General features: G+C 59.6%; 1 protein-coding gene and 1 long non-coding RNA gene across 2 annotated transcripts in view; one reads left to right on the top strand and one right to left on the bottom strand.

The window, feature by feature from the left end:
* PADI2 (peptidyl arginine deiminase 2) overlaps positions 1 to 2,036 on the bottom strand; it is a 38,865-nt gene extending 36,829 nt beyond the window's left edge. Inside the window, exon 1 of the mRNA XM_070079226.1 lies at positions 1,901 to 2,036. Coding sequence (XP_069935327.1) covers positions 1,901 to 1,992 — 92 coding nt within the window. The 5' untranslated portion in view covers positions 1,993 to 2,036. The remainder of the gene's footprint in view (positions 1 to 1,900) is intronic.
* On the top strand, positions 1,456 to 7,463 carry LOC103346527 (uncharacterized). The gene is made up of 8 exons (XR_011390873.1): positions 1,456 to 1,532; positions 1,817 to 2,064; positions 2,599 to 2,749; positions 4,577 to 4,641; positions 5,145 to 5,278; positions 6,319 to 6,444; positions 6,531 to 6,682; positions 7,221 to 7,463. It is a non-coding gene; the product is annotated as an uncharacterized lncRNA (long non-coding RNA).
* Positions 7,464 to 21,236: the final 13,773 nt, after the last annotated feature.

Here is a 21,236-nt window from a genome sequence, read left to right as displayed (position 1 = left end):
GGAAGAAGCTCCTGGCTCCTGGCTTCAGATCTGCCCAGCTCTGGCCATTGCGACCATCTGCGGAGTGAACCAGCAGATGGAAGACCTCTCTCTCTCTCTCTCTCTCTCTCTCTCTCTCTCTCTGCTTTCTGTCTGTAACTCTGCCTTTCAAATAAAGAAATAAATATATAAAAAAAAAACCCACCCACAGCTCATGCTGAATTTCAAGGAGGAGCTGTTGGGGCTGTGCTGGCCTCTGGAGGAGGTGCAGAGGGACAGCCACACTGCTGGCCACTGCCAGAAAGAGGATGAGCCCCACCTGCCCCATTCCCTGCCCTCGCTGTGCTGGGCCCCTTTCTGCCAGGATGGGGGGGGGGCTGAGCAGAGCCCCTCCTTGCTCCCCACCCCCGCCGAGGCACCGAGGCACTGCGCCCGCCTGGCAGGCAGCACTAAAAGTGCCTCAGCAAACAAACAGGCGGGTACGGTGACAGCTGAGGCTTAGAGACCCGAGCATCCTGGCTTCCGCCCCGCTCCCTGGCAGCGCCCGCGCAGAGCTGGGGTGGGGGAGTGAGGGGAGCTCTCCCAGGCCGCTGGCACCCCGACCGCGCTCCACTGCTGTCTGACACGCAGAGACCCCCCGCTCCCCTCTGGGCTTTGCACGCGGGGCTGAGGCCAGGGGCAGGGGCGTGGGGGATGTTCCCCACTCCTGTCCTGAGGCTTGAGGCGCCCAGTGCCTGCTGTGCAGGCGGCAGGAGCCTGGCAGGGCAGGTGGGCAGGGCTGCCAGGGCCAGGGAGGCCGTGCGGGGAGACGCTCGGGTGGACTCGGGCTGGGCCTGGCAGAGGCCGGCTGCTCCAGGGGTCGGCACGATTTGGAGGCACTAAGGCACGTTGGTGCCTCCACGTGAGCCCGGAACAGAGAAGTTAGGGGACCCAGGAGCAGCAGCACAGGGGACCCCCTGCAGAGCCCCGCCTCCCAGCCCCAACCCCTCCCACTCTGGCAAAGAGGAATATTTCAGATGCTTGGAATATTGGACTGCAGATCAAACCCAGGTAGGACCTCACAGCGGGCCCGCCTCACCCTGTCACCCTCACCAACCACACCTTCCCAGCCCCCCACCCCCACCCCGGCACTGGGGAAGCGGCTCATTGGGTCTGGCTGCTTCTTGGGGCTGGGGTAGTGGCAGGGCTACCCTATGTCCGGCTGTCTCAGAAATTCTGAATTCCACCAAGTTCAGGGACAGAAAGAGGGGAAGGGAACAGGATCCTGCCTCCGGGAGCGCTCTGCGCCCACCCCAGGCCCTCAGCAGGTGGAATGTGGTCCCTTCGCTCCTGGGGCGAAGTCAGGGAAAGGCATTTGGGGACACAGAACTCTCGGCCAGTGCTTGGGGAAGGCAACCATCAGCAGCCCCCGCAGAGCGAAATCGGAGCCTAAGCCATCCCCACGGCCAGATTCCAGCCCAGGCCAGCTCCTCTCTGGTTCTGTCCCAGTCCCCGGCAAACCTCGGAGGCGGCTGGGCTGAGCCGGGAGTGGGGCGCAGCAGCGGAGGTGGGCGGTGAGTCAGGAGGGTTCCAGGGGAAGGCAGTGGGGAAGTGAAAGGGGAGAGGGTGGTGGGGAGGCTGAGTGCCGCGCTCACTCTGGGGGAGGGGCTGCGGAGGGCCGGGAGGTGGGGGGCCAGGGCCGGAGAGCTGCCAGGGTGCCTGGGAGGGAGGGCTTCAGAATTTCGGGGAAATAGACTCAAGTTTGGGGTTTTCAGGCTTCTGGGTGAGGTTCTTGGGGTTTCCGGCGCGAGGACCTAGGGATGAGGGGCGGTTGGAGGAAGGCTGCCTACGTCCCCAGGGGCGGGGAGGGCCGAGCCTCCAGCTGTCAGGGGCGAGACCCCAGCCCCGAGCGCCGCGGCTGGAGAGACTCCCGCCGGCTCACCTGTAGACATCGATCCAGAGTGGCGTGCCCAGCACGTACACCGCCTCCACGCGGCTCCCGTACTGCAGCCGCACCGTCCGCTCGCGAGGCATCCTGCCTGCCTGTCCGCACTGCCCCGCCTCTTGCCCTCGCTCGCCCGTCCGCCGCCGGAGCACCTGCAGCAGGTGAGCGCGCTGCAGCCGCCTGCGCCGCCGCTGCCCGGCCGGCAGCCTTATCGCGGAGCTGGTGGGCGGAGCGTGGGCGGGGCGGACCTCGGGCCCATCCGTCAAGCGTGGCCCCGCCCCAGGCTCGTCCCGCCCCGGGATTAGCGGGAGCAAACTCTCGCCTGCCGTCCGCCCTTGGTTTGGGCCTTTTTGACTTCTTTTCACCGTGTATTTATTTATCTGGAAGGCAGACAGGGGAAGAGAGCGAGCGAGCGAGAGATCCCATCTGCTGGTTCACACCCCAAATGTTGGCTACAGCTGGGGCTGGGCGGGGCAGTGGGAACTCAATCCAGGTGTCCCCCAGGAGGGCAGGGACCCAATCACTCGGGGCATTACTGCGGTATCCCAGAATGGGCATCAGCAGGAAGCCGGGGTTAGGAGCGGAGGCAGTACTCAACCGGGGCACCGACTATGGGCTACTGACTCCCAGCGGTGGCTTCACTGCTGCCCCAAACGTTGGCCCTCGGCTCATTCTTGGTGTCAACGAAATTTCAGGGGGCTCGCAGGTGCTGGGCACGCCCTGGCTGCGGTGGCAGAAAATGCAAACCCGGGCTGAGGACGCGACGTCTTCCCAAAGGAGCGGATTTCTTATTCCTGCAAAGGAAGGGGATGAGCAGAGGCCAGAAAGCTGGACAGAGCCTGGCAGGTATCGCCTCCCTCAACAATGAAGTCAGCCTCAACATGGGGTAAATGGAGAGCGGTGGGGCTTCGAGCCCCGCAGCTAAAAGGGGCCTGAATGCCGAGCCCAGGCACTGGCAGGCAGGCGAAAGGAGCCTGGTCAACGGGCAGTGACCTGGGTCATTGGCTGTCCTGTGCCCTGGGCAAGGAGGCTGGGCTGAGGACAGCCATGAGGCCCCTGGCCGGAGCCGCGTGACAGGGCCCGAGAGGAGGGGATCCATCTGACCAGTGTTTATGGGCTGAGATTTGGGCGGCACCTGGTGACGGACAGGAGGTGCCAGTTGAGGGATAGGCAGGGGGCGAGGATTAGGGCCGCAGTTCTGGCCTGGGGCTGCTGGGGGATGCCACCCAGAGGTCAGTTAGTGTCCCGTGGAGGCCGAGGGCAGGTGGCATACAGTGAGAGCCCAGAGCCTCCCCTCTGGCCTGGGGTGGTTCAGTCCTGGGCGAGTTAGTGCTCCTTGGTGGTGGTGGGGGGGGGGGAGAAGCAGGAATGGCAGGTGGTGGGCAGAAGCCTGGGGCCTCTGGGGCAGGGAGGTGGGCCCGGCCGAGGGGGCCCCGGGAAGGGCGCGTATCTGGACACGAGGGGTGAGGCTCGCGAGTGCCCCGAGTTGACTCACCCAGCCCCCGACTCCAACCCTGTCCCCACAGCTGCCACGCAGGGGACAGGATATGGAGGAGTGCGGGTGGGAAAGGAGGGATGCCCGAGTGCCTGAATTCTGCCCAAAGGGCACCCCCCTGCCCCCCCAAGGCGCTGTTCCTAGACCCAGGCGGAGACTGGTAACTTTCTTTTTTTTAATATTTATTTATTCATTTATTTGAGAGGCAGAGCTACAGAGAGAGAGGGAGAGACAGAAAGAGAGAGAGAGAGAGAGAGAATCTCCCATTTGCTGGTTCACTCCCTAATTGGCCACAAAGGCTGGAGCTGGGCCGGTCCAAAGCCGGGAGCCAGGAGCTTCTTCTGGGTCTCCCACGCGGCTGCAGGGGCCCAAGCACTTGGACCATCCTCCACTGCTTTCCCAGGCCATCAGCAGGGATCTGGTTTGGAAGTGGAGCAGCCAGGACTTGAACTGGTGCCAATATGGATGCTGGCACCACAGGCAGTGGCTTTGCCCGTTACGCCATAGCATCAGCCCCAGAGACTGGTAACTTCTGATTGGCTCCTGGCATCCCTGATGATCTCATTGTCCAATCAGGAGGCAGCCCAGGTGGGAAAATACTTGTTTGGCTTCGAGTTGACTGCGCGGTCCCCCAGAGCTGGGCTTGTGTCTGGACACCAGGGGTTACTTTTGAACGCTTCCTGGTGGCAGGCACAGCACCGATACCAGGGCTCCCACCTTGCAGGGATGGGGTGGTCACAGAGCACGACCCCGTCTCACCCATGCGAAACTGGGGCCGGACTGCGGGGAGGATCCCGCACCCCTTGCCGGTGGAGGTCTGAGCGGGTCACAGCGGGTCACAGCAGGAGCAGGACGGTGACAATGCCGGGCAAAGGGCTGTGAGCCCCAGGAGGGCAGGAGGAGTCGTGTGCTCACGGCACAGCCCTGTGCCCTGGGGCTGGGTCATTCCACCCTCCCAGGCGTCCCCACTTTACAGATGGGTAAAGCAAGCCGCAGGGAGGTGAAGGATTTATCCTGAGTGCCAGGGCTCCCAAGAGTGGCAGGGCCAGGAAGGGGACCTGTGAGGCCATGGTGGGCATGAGGAGCGCAGTGTCCGTGTGTCGTGGAGGAGAGGCTGGGGCTCGGACCCCCCTTGCCAGCACCCGCTTTCCCGCCTCCCTGAACCGGTGGCTCAGCAGCAGGAGAGGATCGCACAGTGAGACGGCAGCATGCCGACTGGAAACACCAGCGGGGGTCACACAAGGTGAGCGCCCAGAAAGTGAAGGCCCCCTCCCCCGAAACCATCCGACCCCCACCCCACCCACCGCCCACACCCAGGCCGCCTGCCCTGGCTGCAGCCCGCGGTGTTGGGCGCGGTGCCTGGCTGACGGGACAGGAGTTTCCTGGTGCCCACGGGTTTAAAATAGCTGAAGTGGTCACAGCTGTTGGCGGATTCAGGGCCGGAGGTCTCCCATGGCTCCCCTGGGGCCCGGAAGAGCCACGAGGCACCTCCTGGTGGCGTTGGTGGGGGGAACGCTGGATCCACAGCCCGCCTAGCTCCTGTCCTTCGGCCCCTGCCAAGCCTGTGGCCAGAGGGCTGGTGGGTGAGAGGGCGGTCCTGAGCCGCCTCCTGCTGGGGTCTTTTCCTGGGGGCACAGAGTCGCTGGCCAGCGGGGAGAGAAGGGCGTGGCCTCTGACCTTGGAGGGGAGGCCCAGGGGTCAGGTCCCTAGCTGGGGACCTCTCTGGGCGTCTGTTTTTTCTTGCAGGGAGCGGCTAGCGGCACGCAGCCTGCACGGTTGGGCCGGGCCCAGAGCCGAGTCCTGAAGCTGGTGGTTACTTTCCGGGGGGGGGGGGGGCTGAGCCAGCTGTAGCCGGGTCATGTGCAGCGTGTAACTTGCGGGTAAGGTCACGGCGAAGCGTGGGATGGATGTGGGAATGTGGCGGCGGCACGCTGCGCGCTTTGAGGGATTCACTCAGCGCCTCTGGAGTCCTGGCCAGGGGCCGGGGGCCTGGGCTGTCGGACCCCTGGGCAGCCCTTCTCTGCCTGGGGGACTCAGCTCTCCTTCCCGCCCCTCCCCGCACGGCCCCATGCCCTTGAGTGGGGTCTCTGGCCAGCAGGGAGAGAGGGGCTCTGGGCCAGGGGCTCTGATTCCACTCCTGCCTCAGCCCTTGGCCCTGCGAGGAGGGAGGGCAGGGCTGGGGCACCATTTCCTTCCTCTGCTGGGTCCTGCTCCATCCGGGAGGCCTCGTCTACGCGGTCACGTACCTCACGTCTACACAGTCACACATTGCACAACCACATTCCAGCTGACAACAGACGGCACCTGCAACTCTGCTCCCGGGGGTGATTGTGGGGCAGCAACATTCCCATCACCTGGCCCCACGTCAGCCGGCTGCAGAGCGGTGGTGCCGTGAGAAGCCCCGCACAGCCGGTCGGCACCAAGTCGAGCACACACGGTGATAACCAGTCACCGACAGTGTCACCCATCCACGGATTTGCCAGTTAGTGTGCACTCTGGATGGTTAGAAAAGGTGGCAGAAGCAGCCCCTTCTGTCTTGTGAGCCTTGCGTCTCTGCATTGCATCCGAGGCCGCACTGGCTGCGGGACCTGTGCCGTCTCAGGCCGTGTCCTGAAGGGCCGCGTGCAGATTCACGCACGGGTGCGTGTCCACGTGTCTGTCCACAGAGAGACCGCATTGGAGGGCGCAGGCTGCAGCCTCGCTGGCCTCACAGCCCGCAGGGCCCTGGGCCGGCTGGAGAGCGGGCGGAGCGGGGCAGACGGACCTGAGTGTGAGATGGGCAGGCCGGAAGCCGGGCCGGGCTCTCCCGCTGCGGTCCCGGAGGCGGTCCGCTTAGCAAACCCAGGGCTGCGTCCTTGAGGCCCTGAGCACTTGCCAAAGACTCCCTGATGTTTTGAGAGGGGCTCTGCTTTCCTCGAAGCCCCCTCCCCACTCAGCCGTTCATCGCAGTGGAGAAGCGCCGGCCCGGCACCACGCAGACAGTGCCCACGAGTGGGCCGCAGCTTGGATGCAGGGCCACCGCCACCTCCTGCCGCCCGAGCAAGAGGTCTGTGCTGGTCACGCGATGGTGATGGTGGCCTTGCTACCGCCCCAGGGCGAGTCCTGTTCCCACCCTCATTTCCTACTTCTCAGCCCAGCCCCGATCCTATCTCTCATGGTCAAGCCAGGCTGGAAACCGAATCCTTCCCAAGCCACGCCTGGGAGCTGGGCTGCGCTGTCTTGGCCCGGGGGCCACGGCCACCCAGGGCTCCAAGTCTGAAGCTGAATGCAAGCAGGTTTAGCAGGTATGAAGTGAAGACACTAACTTAAAAAACATTGACTGCATGTTGAGATGATAACATTTTGGATATAATGAGTTAAATAAAAATATATTAAGGAGGCCGGCGCCGCAGCTCAATAGGCTAATCCTCCGCCTAGAGGCGCTGGCACCTCGGGTTCTAGGCCCAGTCAGGGCGCTGGATTCTGTCCCGATCACTCCTCTTCCAGTCCAGCTCTCTGCTGTGGCCCGGGAGGGCAGTGGAGGATGGCCCAAGTGCTTGGGCCCTGCACCCCATGGGAGACCAGGAGAAGCACCTGGCTCCTGGCTTCGGATCAGCGCAGTGCGCCAGCTGCAGTGCGCCGGCTGCGGCAGCCATTGTGGGGTGAACCAACGGAAAAGGAAGACCTTTCTCTCTGTCTCTCTCTCTCACTGTCCACTCTGCCTGAAAAAAAAATATATTAAGGAGTTGGCGCTGTGGTGCGGTGGGTTAAAGCCCTGGCCTGCCGTGCTGGCATCCCCTATGGGCGCCGGTTTGAGTCCCGGCTGCTCCACTTCCTATCCAGCTACCTGCTGATGTGCCTGGGAAAGCAGTGGAAGATGACCCAAGTGCTTGGGCTCCTGCACCCACATGGGAGACCTGGATGGAGCTCCTGACTCCTGACTTTGGCTTGACCCAGCTCCAGACGTTGTGGCCAACTGGGGAGTTAACCAGCAGATGGAAGACTGCTCTCTGTCTCTGTCTCTCTCCCCGCCTCTCTCCAAATGTGCCTTTCAAATAAATAAATAAATCTTAATATATATTAAAATTAATTTCATCTATTTTAGTTTGTAAAACATGTGGATCTGAGAAAATTTGAAGTCACAGGTGATGGAACAAGGACATAGCCTCAGCCATTGTCCCTCATTGCCCAAAGGAGACAAACTTTGGAATGTGTTCCTTGCCCTTGACACTCAGTTGGGTCTCACACCCTATGGCCTTCATACCCAACCCTGTATTATTTTCCAGGTTCCCAAGGTCCCTGCCCAGTTCCTGGAATTCCTCTCCCTGCTGCCCTTTACCCTCACCCCAGCCCCAGCCCTCCTTAAAAAGGCCTGGACCTGGGGGTCAGGGCCTTCTGCCACGTGCTCCATCTTGTACACGCGGGCAGTGGGTCACCCACTGTCACCGGAGAAGCAAAGGGTCCTTGTCTTCACGCAAGAAAGAATTCAGGCGTGAGACAGAGGGCAGGGGAAAGCAAAGCAGCAAGGTTTATTAGGGCAGGGACATCCGTAAGAACGGATGGGCACCTCTCCAGACAGGACCTGAGAGAGAGTGCGCAGTGCACAGTTAGGCTGGGGGTTAAGGGGATGGGTCTTGCCTTCCCTCCCCCTCCTCCTTCTCCTGCTGGAACAAAGGACTTGTCGTGTCGCATCCACTCGTCAGCTAAAACAGAGTATTACAAACACCAGTGACACTCACACATGAATTTTATTGAAAATGAGAAGCAAACGAGAGCTAAGGTAACCGATCGGGACTGACCACCGATCGGGACCGACACTCCTTACCAGAGTGTGGCCCCCAACAGTGGCTTACACAGCTTTTTATAGTATTCTGTCCACTAGGGCTCACAATTTTGCACCAGAGCCCTGGCATGCAGTGAGCAATAAAAAGGAAGACCAGAATATGGTTATGAGTTAACAGTTAACAATTACAAACCCAGGAACAGAGCCAAGATATGACTGACTGTAGGATAACAAAGAAGGACACATTTCGGTCAACCTAGTTCCTGGGAATTTGGGTCCATGTAGCTTGGCAAGATCCACCCTTAGCTGTTGGCTAGCAAAGCTAATATGTGCAGAAGCAAGAGATCTGCAATTAGCTTTTAGCCACACTCACTCCATTTTGACTGATTTTACAGTTGGATGTAAATATGAAAGATTCCTTTCTGAGTTTTTCCCATTGAAGTTATCAGACAGGGGGAGCCTGGCTGGCGTCGCCCCCGCCTTAGAGGAAGGATGGTCATCAGGAGAAGGGGCAGGAGCCCCTGGAAGGCCCTCAAGATCCGGGCAGGACGTTGGAAGTGCCGACGCCGGGCTGCACCTGGGGGGTTATCAGGGTGACTTTGAGATGCGGATGCGGGACCGCTGTCGATGTCAATTCCTTGGGCCCTGGTCACCCACACAGACGCTCATTTCTGACTTCCTGCCTAACACCACCTCTGCTGATTTATTTTCTCTGAATAAATTCGGTCTGGCTGTAAATTCCTGCACCACCTCCTCTATTCTGTGCCTCTTTTCCGAACACTGTGGTGCCCCGTGTGAGGAGGGGAGCGAGGAGTCAACATCTTGCCCGAAGCAGCTGCTCCCGCATTCTCTGGGTAAGAGCCGTGGTCCCCACCCCTCCTCGGAACTGTCTTCTCTTTTTGAACTCCTAGGCCCAGGTTCCGCAGCCCCATCACGGATGAGTGCAGGGACCCAAGGGTAACAGGGACAGCGTCTGGCAAGCGAGTTTCTTTCTTGGTGGACACTGGGGCCAGTTTGTCTGTTTTTATTTTTTAATTTTTTTAGTGTTTTTTTTTTTTTTTTATTTTTTGACAGGCAGAGTGGACAGTGAGAGAGAGAGACAGAGAGAAAGGTCTTCCTTTTTCCGTTGGTTCACCCCCAGTGGCCGCTGCGGCTGGCGCATGGCGCTGATCCGAAGCCAGGAGCCAGGTGCTTCTCCTGGTCTCCCATGGGGTGCAGGGCCCAAGCACCTGGGCCATCCTCCACTGCACTCCCGGGCCACAGCAGAGAGCTGGCCTGGAAGAGGGGCAACCAGGACAGAATCCGGCGCCCCGACCGGGACTAGAACCCAGTGTGCCAGTGCCGCAAGGCGGAGGATTAGCCTAGTGAGCCGTGGCGCCGGCCATAGTTTGTCTGTTTTAAGTGATATTGCAGTCCACTCCTTCCGTACTCAGGCTCTGTTGTTGGCGTGAAAGGTCTAATCGAAAGGCCTGAGAAGACCCCTCCCTTACATTGCTCCTTGAGATGTAACTCTCCTGCGTTCGGTTCTGTCCTTCCTAACTGCCCCACGCCCCCTTGGGTGCATTTTACTTCATTAAAACCAGTAACATCTCCCTCACTTAAGTCCACCCCCCCAGGACCCACCTCTCTCAGGTTGACGCGCTCACGGGATGTAGATACAGGTAACTCTGCCTCATTCTGGCCGTCGTTTACCTCTGTGGGCAATGTCTCCAGTGTCTCCTTTCGTCCTCATAATCACGGTGCTCCTATTTCTGCCGCGCATAATTATCCCATTCCAAAGGTTCCTGCAGGGAGGAATACCTGCCCCATCTCAAGCCACGGCGCAGGAGCGACCCAACACTGCTCTGCTTCTCCAGTCAATCCGGTCTCGAGTAGAGGTCAGTGCTCAAGTCCTGGCTGCATGTCTATGCCCTGTATCGGCAGGAAGTGGCCAGAGAAATCGAAGCCCCCTCTCCTTATCTATACTCAGAGTTGGGATTGATGGAACAAGGACATAGCCTCAGCCATTGTCCCTCATTGCCCAAAGGAGACAAACTTTGGAACGTGTTCCTTGCCCTTGACACTCAGTTGGGTCTCACACCCTATGGCCTTCATACCCAACCCTGTATTATTTTCCAGGTTCCCAAGGTCCCTGCCCAGTTCCTGGAATTCCTCTCCCTGCTGCCCTTTACCCCCACCCCAGCCCCAGCCCCAGCCCTCCTTAAAAAGGCCTGGACCTGGGGGTCAGGGCCTTCTGCCACGTGCGGGCAGTGGGTCACCCACCTCTGCGGATTGATTGTCTCTGGATGAATTCGGTCTGGCTGTAGATTTGTGCACTGCCTCCTCTCTATTCCGCGACTCTTCCTAACAACAGGTGATGTGTGCATTGCCAGTTTGGTTTTGTTTCAAATGGCAGGAGGTGATGGAGGGGTCGGAGTTCCCTTTACCAGGTTCCCCCCAAAGCCCCAAACTTAGAAACCTCTCGTTCTGCTTCCCTGTTCTTTCCTGAGGGTTCTGCCTGAACAGCAGGTCTCATCACATGTGAGGTTCCTGCCTTCCCAGCGAGTGACTCAGAATATGGTCACCAGCCGTTCCGAAGGCCACGTCTGTCTGCCCTCACCCACGCAGCTTGCCCCAGACCCCCGCCCCGGAAGTCAGACTGCTGACCCCTTGCTCAACTGCCTACGGTCAGCTTTCTCTCTGCTGAAGGCTGCAGCGTTTGGCCTCGTGGGTGCGGGCAGTGGACTCACATTGGATCGGTAACGCTGCTCGGTCCTCCGAGCTTTAGCTGAGGATAGTGTGGCCACCTGGCCCGTGAATGTCTCTTCTGGGTTGAGCCTGGAGCTTGGCACAGTTGATCAATACCTTGGAGAAGAGCAGAACCGTGCTGGTGGGGTCCCAGTGGGGTCTCCAGCAAGTAACACGAAGAAAAAGTGGCAGAGCTGGTGACCACCAGGTGGCGCCAGATCCCCATTTTAGAGCCAGGCTGAGCGTGGCAGGTGCCGCGGCAAAGGCATCCGAGGACCCTGGAGAAAACACACGCAGTCGAGGCTCCCCTGAGACAGGAATTCAGTATACAGGACGGGGCCTTAACAGCCCAAACGCCTGCCCCCTACTTCATTTTAAAACCCGTCAGTTGCTTTGGTAGTAATAATAAAAACTTTCTCAAGCACTTAAATTGCTCTTAGAAATCTGGTAACTTACACCCATAAAATATGGAAATTTGAATTCTCACAAGTGTTTTGATGTTGCTGACAAACTTAATAAGATTTCAGCTTAAAAATCACAAGTCTAGGGGCTGGCGCTGTGGTGTAGCAGGTAAGGCCACCGCCTGCAGTGCTGGCATCCTGTATGGGCGCCAGTTCGAGACCCGGCTGCTCCACTTCCAATTCAGCTCCCTGCTATGGCCTGGGAAGGCAGTAGAGGATGGCCCAAGTCCTTGGGTCCCTGCATTCGTGTGGGAGACCCGGAAGAAGCTCCTGGTTTCAGATTGGTGCAGCTCCAGCTGATGCAGCCATCTGGGGAGTGAACCAGAGGATGGAAGACCTCTCTCTCTCTCTCTCTGCTTCTCCTTCTCTCTCTGTGTAACTCTGACTTTCAAGTAAATAAATAAATCTTTTTAAAAAATCACAAGTCTAAATCAATCAATGATTTGCTTATAGATTTTCTTTATTTTTAAAAAAGATTTATTTATTTATTTGAAAGGCAGACTTACAGAGAGGAAGAGAGAGAGAAAGACAGAGAGAGAGAGAGAGAGAGAGAGAGAGAGAGAGAGAGAGAGGTTGGTCTTCCATTCTCTGGTTCACTCCCCAGATGACCCCAACGGCCAGAGCTGGGATGATCTGAAGCCAGGAGCCAGGAGCTTCTTCCAGGTCACATCCTCTACTGCTTTCCCAGGCCACAGCAGAGAGCTGGATTGGAAGAGGAGCAGCCAGGACTCGAACTGGCACCCATATAGGATGCTGGCACTGCAGGCAGAGGTTTGTGCCACAGCGCCAGCACCTGCCAAGTTTTCTTCTCGGGGCTGTGAGACCTGGCTGGGTTTTACCCCAAGGAAGTACAATCTGGGGGCATTTCTTAGGCTGCTGTCCTGGGGTCTTGCGATGCTGGGTTGGAGCCAGTGGGGGGCCCTGCCCTGAAGCGCTGAGATGTAAGGTTCTGAGGTCACGCGGTGCCCCCCCCACCCCGAGCAGCAGAACGTGTCGCCGAGTCCCATGGGGCCCCACTCGTATCCTGCCCGGTGTCTGCTCTGGGGGCCAAGAGAGAACCCAGTGTCATAGCACCTACTGTGTGCAGGGCTCTGAGCCACCGGCATCAGACAGGTTAATTAATCAAGTCCTCCCAGGGACCTGGGTTTTTTGGGTTATAACATGTGAAATTGCCATTTTTATAGATCAAAAAACAGTCCAAGTTGGCTTGAATCAGCCTATGTTATTATCCTTGTTGATCTGAAAATATTCCACCCCCCAAGATAGGGCCCCTGGTGCATTGAATATTCCAAGTTGAAGGCATTTGAGCCCCCACAGCCAAGGGAGGGGCTCTCTGACCTTGAACGGGGTCATCAGAGCCTCACGGGGGCGGTGCCCTCCCTGCCCCCAGAGGATGGCAGCATCCTTACCTCCCAAGGCAGGGGGCCACCAAGGGGAGCCGGCAATGCCCGCATCCCCCATGGGTGCCCGTTCGAGTCCCTGCTGCTCCACTCCAAACCAGCTTCCCTTGCTGGGAATGCAGCGGAAGATGGCCCAAATGCTTGGGCCCCTACACCCACATGGGAGACCCGGATGGAGCTCCAGGCTCCTGGCTTTGCCCTGGCCTAGCCCTGGCTATTGTGGCCATTTGGGTGGTGGAGCAGGGGACAAGAGGTCTCTCTCTCTCCACCTCTCTACCTTTCAGACAGTGGCTTTATAAGAAAAGGGAGATCCGACAGACACACATGCATACACGCACACATGTCCTACACCCATGTACACATGCTAACACACATACGTAATGCGCGCGCACACACACACACCACACACCACACACCACATACACATATGCACACACACAGAGGCGTCCCCTCTCTCTTGCCGTGGTCCTGTGCAGCCCCTTGCCCTCGGGCCTGCAGAACCCAGAGCCGGAAGAAGCCTCCCAGTGGGCGGTGCTGTGTGTGAGCCACAGAAAATGGACCCTGTTAGCCCCTCCCATCTGTGCTTTCGCCTTTGCCCACGCTCCCCACTCCTCCCCGGGTGCAGCCCGAGAGCACTCGGGTTTAGCACTCTGGGGCTCATTCCCTCGTGAAGGCTCCCACGTCTCAGAAATCCTGGGCAAAGCGTCTGTCTGCATCTGTCTCCTGTGACGGGAGGACGCACAAGGGTGGAAGGAAGAGGTCTTTGGTTCCACTCCACTGAGCTATAGAGGAGGAAGCAGGATCAGAGAGGGGAAGTGCCTTGCTCAAGGTCACACAGCCAGCGTCACGCTTTCAGAAATCAAGGGCTTAGCACAGCACCAGGCAAACAGTGAGCGCTCAATAAATGCACAGACCCTTTCCTTGCTGGTTTTCCTTGACTTCCCTCTGAGCAGAGATCTTAGCCCCCCCCCACAGACTAGATGACAGACGCCCCCCATTCCTGTCCCCGCCCCGCCCCGCCCCTGCCACTCCACCTCGCCCACACTGGCCTTCATCTCTGGCAGAAGTAACCGTTCTCCTTCAGGGAGTGGTCCCGGGGGCCCCTCCGGGCCAGGGTGCACCCGTTCTCTGGTTCCGCACTGCCTTGCACTCACACCTGGCAGCCAGGTGTGCTCACAGCTGGGTGTGAATTTCCAGCTGGCTCTGCAGTCAGGTGCCCGGGTCCTGGTTCTGGCTCTGTCGCTGTCCCCCAGGCGCATTAGCAGGGAGCTGGATGAGAAGGGGAGCAGCCGGGGCTCAAACCAGCGCTCTGACGTGGGATGCCCGTGTCACAGTGGTGGCTTAACCCGCTGTGCCGGCCCCTAAGGAAGTGATTTTGGGTTGGCAGCCATGAGAGGAGTTTCAGAGGAACCCTGGGGGGCGAGGGGTGGCCTGTTCCCGCCCCCCCCCACTCATTCTCTGACACTGGCTGTCCCCTTGCCATGGCAGACCCAGAGTGCCCTGGGATCCTGAGCCCCTCCTGTGGGTCAGGGCCCGGGCGAGCCTGTCCTGGGCTCCTCAGCTGTTTCCCTTGACAACGCTTCCGGCAGGGCTGAGCTGCGAGGCTCCAGGTGGTTTGCAGGCTTGGGTTGGATGTGTGACCTGGGAGCTGTGACCGTGGCTCAGGGGCAGGAGGCTGGCAGGTGCAGGTGGCAGTGGGGGAGGGGAGGAGAGAAGGGAAGGGCGGGGGGGGGGCGCAGAGGAGGACATGTGGGCCAGGCCAGGATGGGACCGGCTCTGGGAGTCTCCAGGGAGTGAGCAGTGCGCGTGGATGGGAAACAGGACTGACTGTGGAGCGCCCGGGTATCAGCCAGGGGCCACGGGCCAAGGTGCTGCCGCCAGCGCGCTCCCAGGGCTGGACCCTCAGACAGGAACCGGCACGGAGAGGGAGGCTCCGGGGACTCACGCCCAGGGAAGAGGCGCATTCCCGACATCTAGACGGCTCCTTCCACACGAGCACCCGGACGCTGCGTTGGGCTAAGGACCTGCACTGCTCCCAGCCCACGTTCAACAATTCCACCATTTTAACCGTTCCCATGGTTTTTACCAATTCAGCACCCCGAGAGTAGCTAACCCCACATTCGAAGGGCCGAAGTTTCTGCCTTATTCTTTCCCATCCTAAGCGTCTCCGAAAAGGCGAAGAAGAACTTTGAAGCTCGCAGGTGCAGGTGTGGCGGTCGCCACCTGCCCAGGTGCCTCTGCGCCTGGCATCCTGTAATTTGCAGATTCCGTGATTAACCTCAGGAAGGCGCTGCGTGTGTGGGTGAGGAAGGCAGGACAGGTCCCCCCGCCCCCCGTGTCAACTTCCCGAGGGCTGGGTGCAGAAGAGGCATCAGGAAATAGTTCCAGGATGACCGAATGTTTGGGCAAGAGAGAACAGAGATGGCTGGGGGTGCGGGTGGGGGCCGGGGGCGGTCCTGGCCAGGTGCAGCCCTGGGATGGGCCAAGTTCAGAGGAAACGGTCGAGGGCACGCACAGGGAGGCCCACCCACGGCTGAGATGAAAGCCCGGGCATCGGAAGCGTGACCTTGCCGGCGCGGCTGAGCGGGATCTCTGATGTGGCCCCGCGGCTGCCGGAAGCCAGGAGGCAGCACGACTGGGGGTGGCCGACTGGTGGCTTTTTTTTTTTTAAATAAATTAATTGTGTTTACTTGGAAACAACCAGAATGTCAACACAGCAGCTGCCACTTGTGTGTGTGACTACAGTGTGGGACTCACTTAGCAACAGACCTCATCGACGCCGCAGCAGAGACACTGAAGGGGGAGAACCCACCACCCACCGTCCGCACGGATGGCCGGTTTGCGCTGAGCAGAAAGAAGCCACTGTGCACTTCTGTGCCGGTTCACACCCCGCGCTCTGCCAGGCAGGGTCGGTGGCTGCAAACACACACAGACCCGCTCCGTGCTGTGTTGACTGCACAAAAAGACACGGGACAGTTGAAAACCAAACGGACACAGCCTGACATTGCAATTTTTTTCTTTAAAAGGAGTGGGTCGGGGCCGGCACTGTGGCACAGTAGGCTAAGCCTCTGCCTGCAGCCCCAGCATCCCGTATGGGCGCTGGTTCGAGACCCGGCTGCTCTACTTCTGATCCAGCTCTCTGCTGTGGCCTGGGAAAGCAGTGGAAGATGGCCCAAGTGCTTGGGCCCCTGCACCTGCGTGGGAGACCCAGAAGAAGCTCCTGGCTCCTGGCTTTGACCTGTTCCAGCCCAGCCGTTCTGGCTATTTGGGGGACTGGAACTTCGAACGGAAGATCTCTCTGTTTCCCCTTCTCTCTCTGTAACTCTGCTTTTCAAATAAATAAAACAAATCTACAAAAAATTTCTTCCCTCGTGAGCTGACTCCAAAACATCACGTTTCTTGATCGCTGGGCCAGCGGCTTCCTGGGAGAATTGACACGGGCACATTGGCCTTAGGCCCAGTGGTTCCCGGGGAGCTCTCGCTGCCTCCCTGGTGCGGCGGGGGTGGGCAGGACTCAGGCCACCTCGGAGGGGAGCCCCGCTCCGTGCCTCTGGCCGGTTCCCTGTGGACTGTGGCAGCTTTCTGAGAGAGCAGGGGCAGGATGGGGTTTTATGGCTGCACCCCAAAGAGGAGCCCCCTCCGCCAGCCGCACCGTGGGCTGTGGGGGCAGAGGGCTCCCTGGCCGACTGTGGGTGTCTCTGTTCCGGTGCCACTGTGGGGTCAGGGGTGACAGTCACTGTGGGTGGTCCCGAATTGGGGACCTCACAGGCGGGCTCAAGATGGACACTCAGAGCCCAGCAGGTGCCAGGCGGCTCTGGATGTGGCTGGGGGTGGGGTGGGGGGACGGGTCAGAGCGGGCTGGAGGAGTCGCTGCCGCGATAGCTCTCACCCCCGTCACTGTAGACCCAGAATTCCACCTTCAGCCTTCCCGTCCCCCAGACCGCGCCCTGTGGCCCAGCTTCCCGACGTTTCCACGTCCATGTCCTACCTGGATCATCAGTCCCCTAATGTTTCCTAACGTCAGTGCATCTGTTCTGAGACTCGTGGCTAAGATGGAAACTCTGGGTCACTGCTCTCAATGAAAGCCAACGTCACTTCCCTAAGTAGGTTTCTATAAAATGCACACAGGGCAAGTGCAGGCACTTTTAGAGAAATCAGGCAGCGATTCTGAGCCTGAGGTCTGATCTTTCCTCTGCTGGAGAGGAGACCGGCCCGCGGTAGGACTACACACAGAGCAGGCCCAGGCTTCCACCAGGGGGCGCTCAGACGCAAGGGACCTGCCACAGGCAGGGCTCACACACAGGGCCAGTGATGCAGTTTAACGCTGGGTCCACCGCCCCGGGCCCCCTAAAGCCCATGGAGTGACACTAGCTTCACGTTTTTCGCTTTTTAGAGAGTCATTTATTTATTTGAAAGGCAGAGTTAGAGAGAGAGCAAGATCTTCCATCCACTGGTTCACTCCTCAGATGGCCACAGGAGCCAGGGCTGGGCCAGGCTAAAGCCAGGAGCCAGAAACTCTATCCGGGTTTCTGACATGGGTGGCAGGGACCCAAGCACTTGAGCCGTCTTCTGTTACCTTCCTGGCTGCATTAGCAGGAAGCCAGATCAGAAGTGGAGCAGCCGGGACTCCAGCCCGGTTCTCTGGTAAGGGCTGTGGCGTTGTAGGCATCGGCTGCACCTGCTGCACCACAGTGCCGGCCGCTAGCCGTGTTTCTGACACGCTGAGGAGCCATGATTAAGACTCACCGGGGCTGGGTCGCTCTGAACATGCTGGCTGAGCTGGAAGCCTCAGGGTGAAAGACTGGATTGGAGCTGTTTGGAGGGAGGGAGGCGGCGTGATGGGTGCCAGGGGGATCACGGGGCAAAGGGGCTGATGGAAGACCTGGGGGGAGGGGGGAGAGGGGCCTCCGCCATCGGGGAAGCCGCTTTCATGGCAAGTGGACGCAGCCTGCCCTGTGCTCACGTCCCGGGGAAGGACGCGACCTGGGTCCTCCAGGTGCCGGCTGCGGATGCACCCCGGGGAAGGGACTGGGTACAGGGCACTGGGTTTTCCTCTTTGGCAACCCCAGGAGGCCAATGCTCAGGCCATGCACACTGCACTCCCTCAGTGACAGGGGCAGGGGCCTGGCTTTTCCCACAGGGGCTTCCTCTTGCCCTTGAGCCATGGGGAATTTCATGTCAGAGTTAGAGAGAGAGAGAGAGAGAGAGAGAGAGAGAGAGAAGGAGAGAGAGAGAGAAGGAGAGAGAGAGAGAGATCCTCCATCCACTGGTTCACTCTCCAAATGGCCAAAATAGCCAGGCCGAAGCCAGGAACCTGCCAGGCCTCCCACATGGGTGCAGGGGCCCAAGCACTTGAGCCTTGCCTGCTGCTTCCCTGGTGCACATTAGCAGGGAGCTGGCCTGCAAGGGGGCAGCCGAGGCGCTTTGACACCAGATGAGGGCATCCTGAGCCACGGCTTAACTGCTGTGCCACGAAGCCCACCATTTCATTCCATTTTCCGTGAACAAAATTGAAGTCCCTGGAAGTGGTTCAAAAAGTCCATGAGAAATGGAATGAAAAGATGATGTACATTTTCCACGTACCCCCCCCCCCCCCGGTAGATGGAGTTTTCTAGTAAAATGGGATCAGGACTGGCACTGTCGCGCAGTGGGCTAAGCCTCTGCCTGTGGCGCCGGCTTCCCATTTGGGTGCTGGTTTGTGTCCCGGCTGCGCCTCTTCTGATACAGTTCCCTGCTTATGGCCTGGGAAAGCAGTAGAAGATGGCCCAAGTCCTTGGGGCCCTGCACCCACGTGGGAGACTTGCAGGAAGCTCCTGGCTCCTGGCTTTGGATCGGCGCAGCTCCAGCTGTTGTGGTCATTTGGGGAGTGAATCAGCGGATGGAAGACCTCTCTCTACCTCTGCCTCTCCCTCTCTCAGTCTGTAACTCTGCCTCTCAAATAAACGAATAAAATCTTTTTTTTAAAAAAATGGGATCCCACTAGTATCATATCTTTCATTCTGCAACTTGCTCTTGTTGGCTGCCATTACTCGCGGTCAGCACTACGTGCTGGACACAGGGCTGGGCTCTGGAGTGAGGGCAAAGAGCAAGTCACGAACGGTAACTGCTGACCCAGCGCTCACGCTGCAGAGAGAGACGGCAGAGCAGTCAGCCACGGTGTAGTGAAATAATAACAGGCTGCGCCGCGCATGGGGCCCGGACGGGCAGGATGTGGCCGCAGAGGACGGGGAGGCCCGCTGCCCGTGGGCGGCCCCCGGGGGCTCCCAGGAAGAGGTGACACTGGGGGGAGCCCCAACCAAGGGGACAGGGATGCAGCTGGGGGAGCCGAGAGTCAGTCCTGCAGGCAGAGGGGGGGAGAGAGGCAGGAGCACTCCTGCCCAGGCGACTCCCACCCGGCTCCAGCCCCCGGGCAGTGCAGGCGCAGGGCCATCCTGGGAAATCCCCTGCCTCAGCAAATGTCAAGGTCGTGATGAAATACAGGACACAAGGCTGCCCCAGCCCAGGAGCAGCCAGGGAGTCACGGGGCCCGGGCGCACCCACGCGCTCGGCTTTTCCTTTGCTCGGGCGCACAGTATGCTGGCGGCGGGGGGATCCCAGCAAGAGCCACGAGTGGGTGACGGTGGCACGCCGGCGATTTTGGTCATTGTACTCTGAGTATTCCGAATGCCTAGGAGACGGCCAAGGACGTCACGACTGAGCTAAACACTAAGTGGTCTGGATACGTGTGAGATACGTGCAAGGGATCTGTGTAAGCTATAGACACACACACACACACACACCACACACACACACACACACACACACACACGGAGCGAGGGAGGAAGGTGGGGGAGGGGAGGACACATGATACCGTAGGCAGGTGTTGCTGTAGGTGGATTAAGGGGGCCTGGACAAAGGGTGATGGGAATGACTGAGAAAGGAGTACGGTGGTGACACAGAGGCCATAACAGGAGAGATGGCATCCACCAAAGGAAGGGGGGGTGGCACTCTGCTGGGACGATGCCAGCCAGTGTCACGGTGAAAATCCCACCAGACGCCCGTGACTCCCGAGTGGAGACCCCCTTAGCCCTGACTGCACCTCCGCACCCCAGTCCCACCACGCGCCTGCCGGTCCCCCAGAGCCCCTTGTCTGGTCAGTGGTTCTCAAACCCAACTTGTTCAAAAGAAAGAGAGAAAGAAATCATGGCTTTGGCTAAGTTCCCTACTCTGGACCTCAGTTTCTTCATCTGGAAAATGGGGCTGGCCACAGGACCAACCTCACGACCCGTCGTGAGGGTTGTAGGAGAGTTCTCATACAGGGCAGGGTTTGGCAGAGTTGAGAGAGTTCCTGGGTTGTGCAATGAGGGGTGTGCGTGGGCGCCGCTGGTGTCTGGGGGTGAGGCAGAGGCCAGGGATGCGACTAAATAAATGTCCTGAAATGTGCCGGACGGCCCCATAACCGAGACTTATCCCAAGTGCCAAGAGTGCCAAGACTGCGAACTCCCCAGTGCGAGGCACGCCAGGCGGAGCCGCAGAGCTCGATAAATGTGAGTGTGACTTAGTGTAAAACTGCTCTCCAAACAAGCTCCGACCCCCTTCAGCCATTTTTCCCCTCTGAGAAGTCCCGCCCTCCACCCTGATGGGCCCTCGGTCATCTCTCCGGAGTTGCAGGAAGTCGGCTTCCAGACCTCGCTCGGACACCCAAACCTGCAGCCACTCGAGTGCTGGCTCAGCGCCCCACCACTACAGCTGAGCCCTCGGCCCCGGGCTACCACACAAAGGAGGGGCCCTGACTCTGGCTGACAGTTTTGGAGGTTCACAGTCCAAGGTCGGGCAGCCATGCTGGTCTGGAATCTGAAGAGGGTGGTGGGCTGTGTGGCAGGTGCAGAAGGGCCCCACAGTGAGCTGGGAAGCAGAGAGAGCCGCTGCCACCAACCGGGTGTCAGAGCCAATCCTCTCCTAGAGCTACCTTCCAAGGGACACACCCCCCTGACCGCCCACTAGGCCCCGCCCACTAGGCCCCGCCTCCAGGCACCAGGTGTGCCTCCTTTCCACTCTCCTAGCACCAGTGACCTGTGACTTTGGGACTGACGCCTGCCAAATCCTGTCCCAGCCACCGCGAGTCCCTAACGCGGAGTGGTGCAGAACTTGAAGAATGTGTCTCCTGCACACCGTCCTCATCCGCCCCCGGGCCGGTGCAGGCTTCTCCCACCCATCCACCGCTTCTGCTCTGGCTCCACCACGCTCTCTCCACGCAGGGCGCCGTGCGATTGATGTGCCCGACGGAGAGTTGTGTAACCAGCCCTCGCCACTGGCCTGCCTCCACCTCCCCTCCCTCCCTCCCTGGCTCACCAAGCCCTGCCTCGCCCCTCCTGGACGCCCCACTTCGCTGCTTGCCCAAGTCTCTTGAGCCCCCGTGCCGGCTCTGGGCTTCTGGGAGGGTCGCAGCTCCTTCTGCAGAGTGAGGGGCGTGCGTGCTCCCTCTTCAGATCGCTCGGCCAGGATGGGG

The sequence above is a fragment of the Oryctolagus cuniculus genome, chromosome 7, assembly GCF_964237555.1.
Source record: "Oryctolagus cuniculus chromosome 7, mOryCun1.1, whole genome shotgun sequence".
NCBI classification, from domain to species: Eukaryota; Metazoa; Chordata; class Mammalia; order Lagomorpha; family Leporidae; genus Oryctolagus; species Oryctolagus cuniculus.
This window is presented reverse-complemented; position numbering and strand designations above follow the sequence as displayed.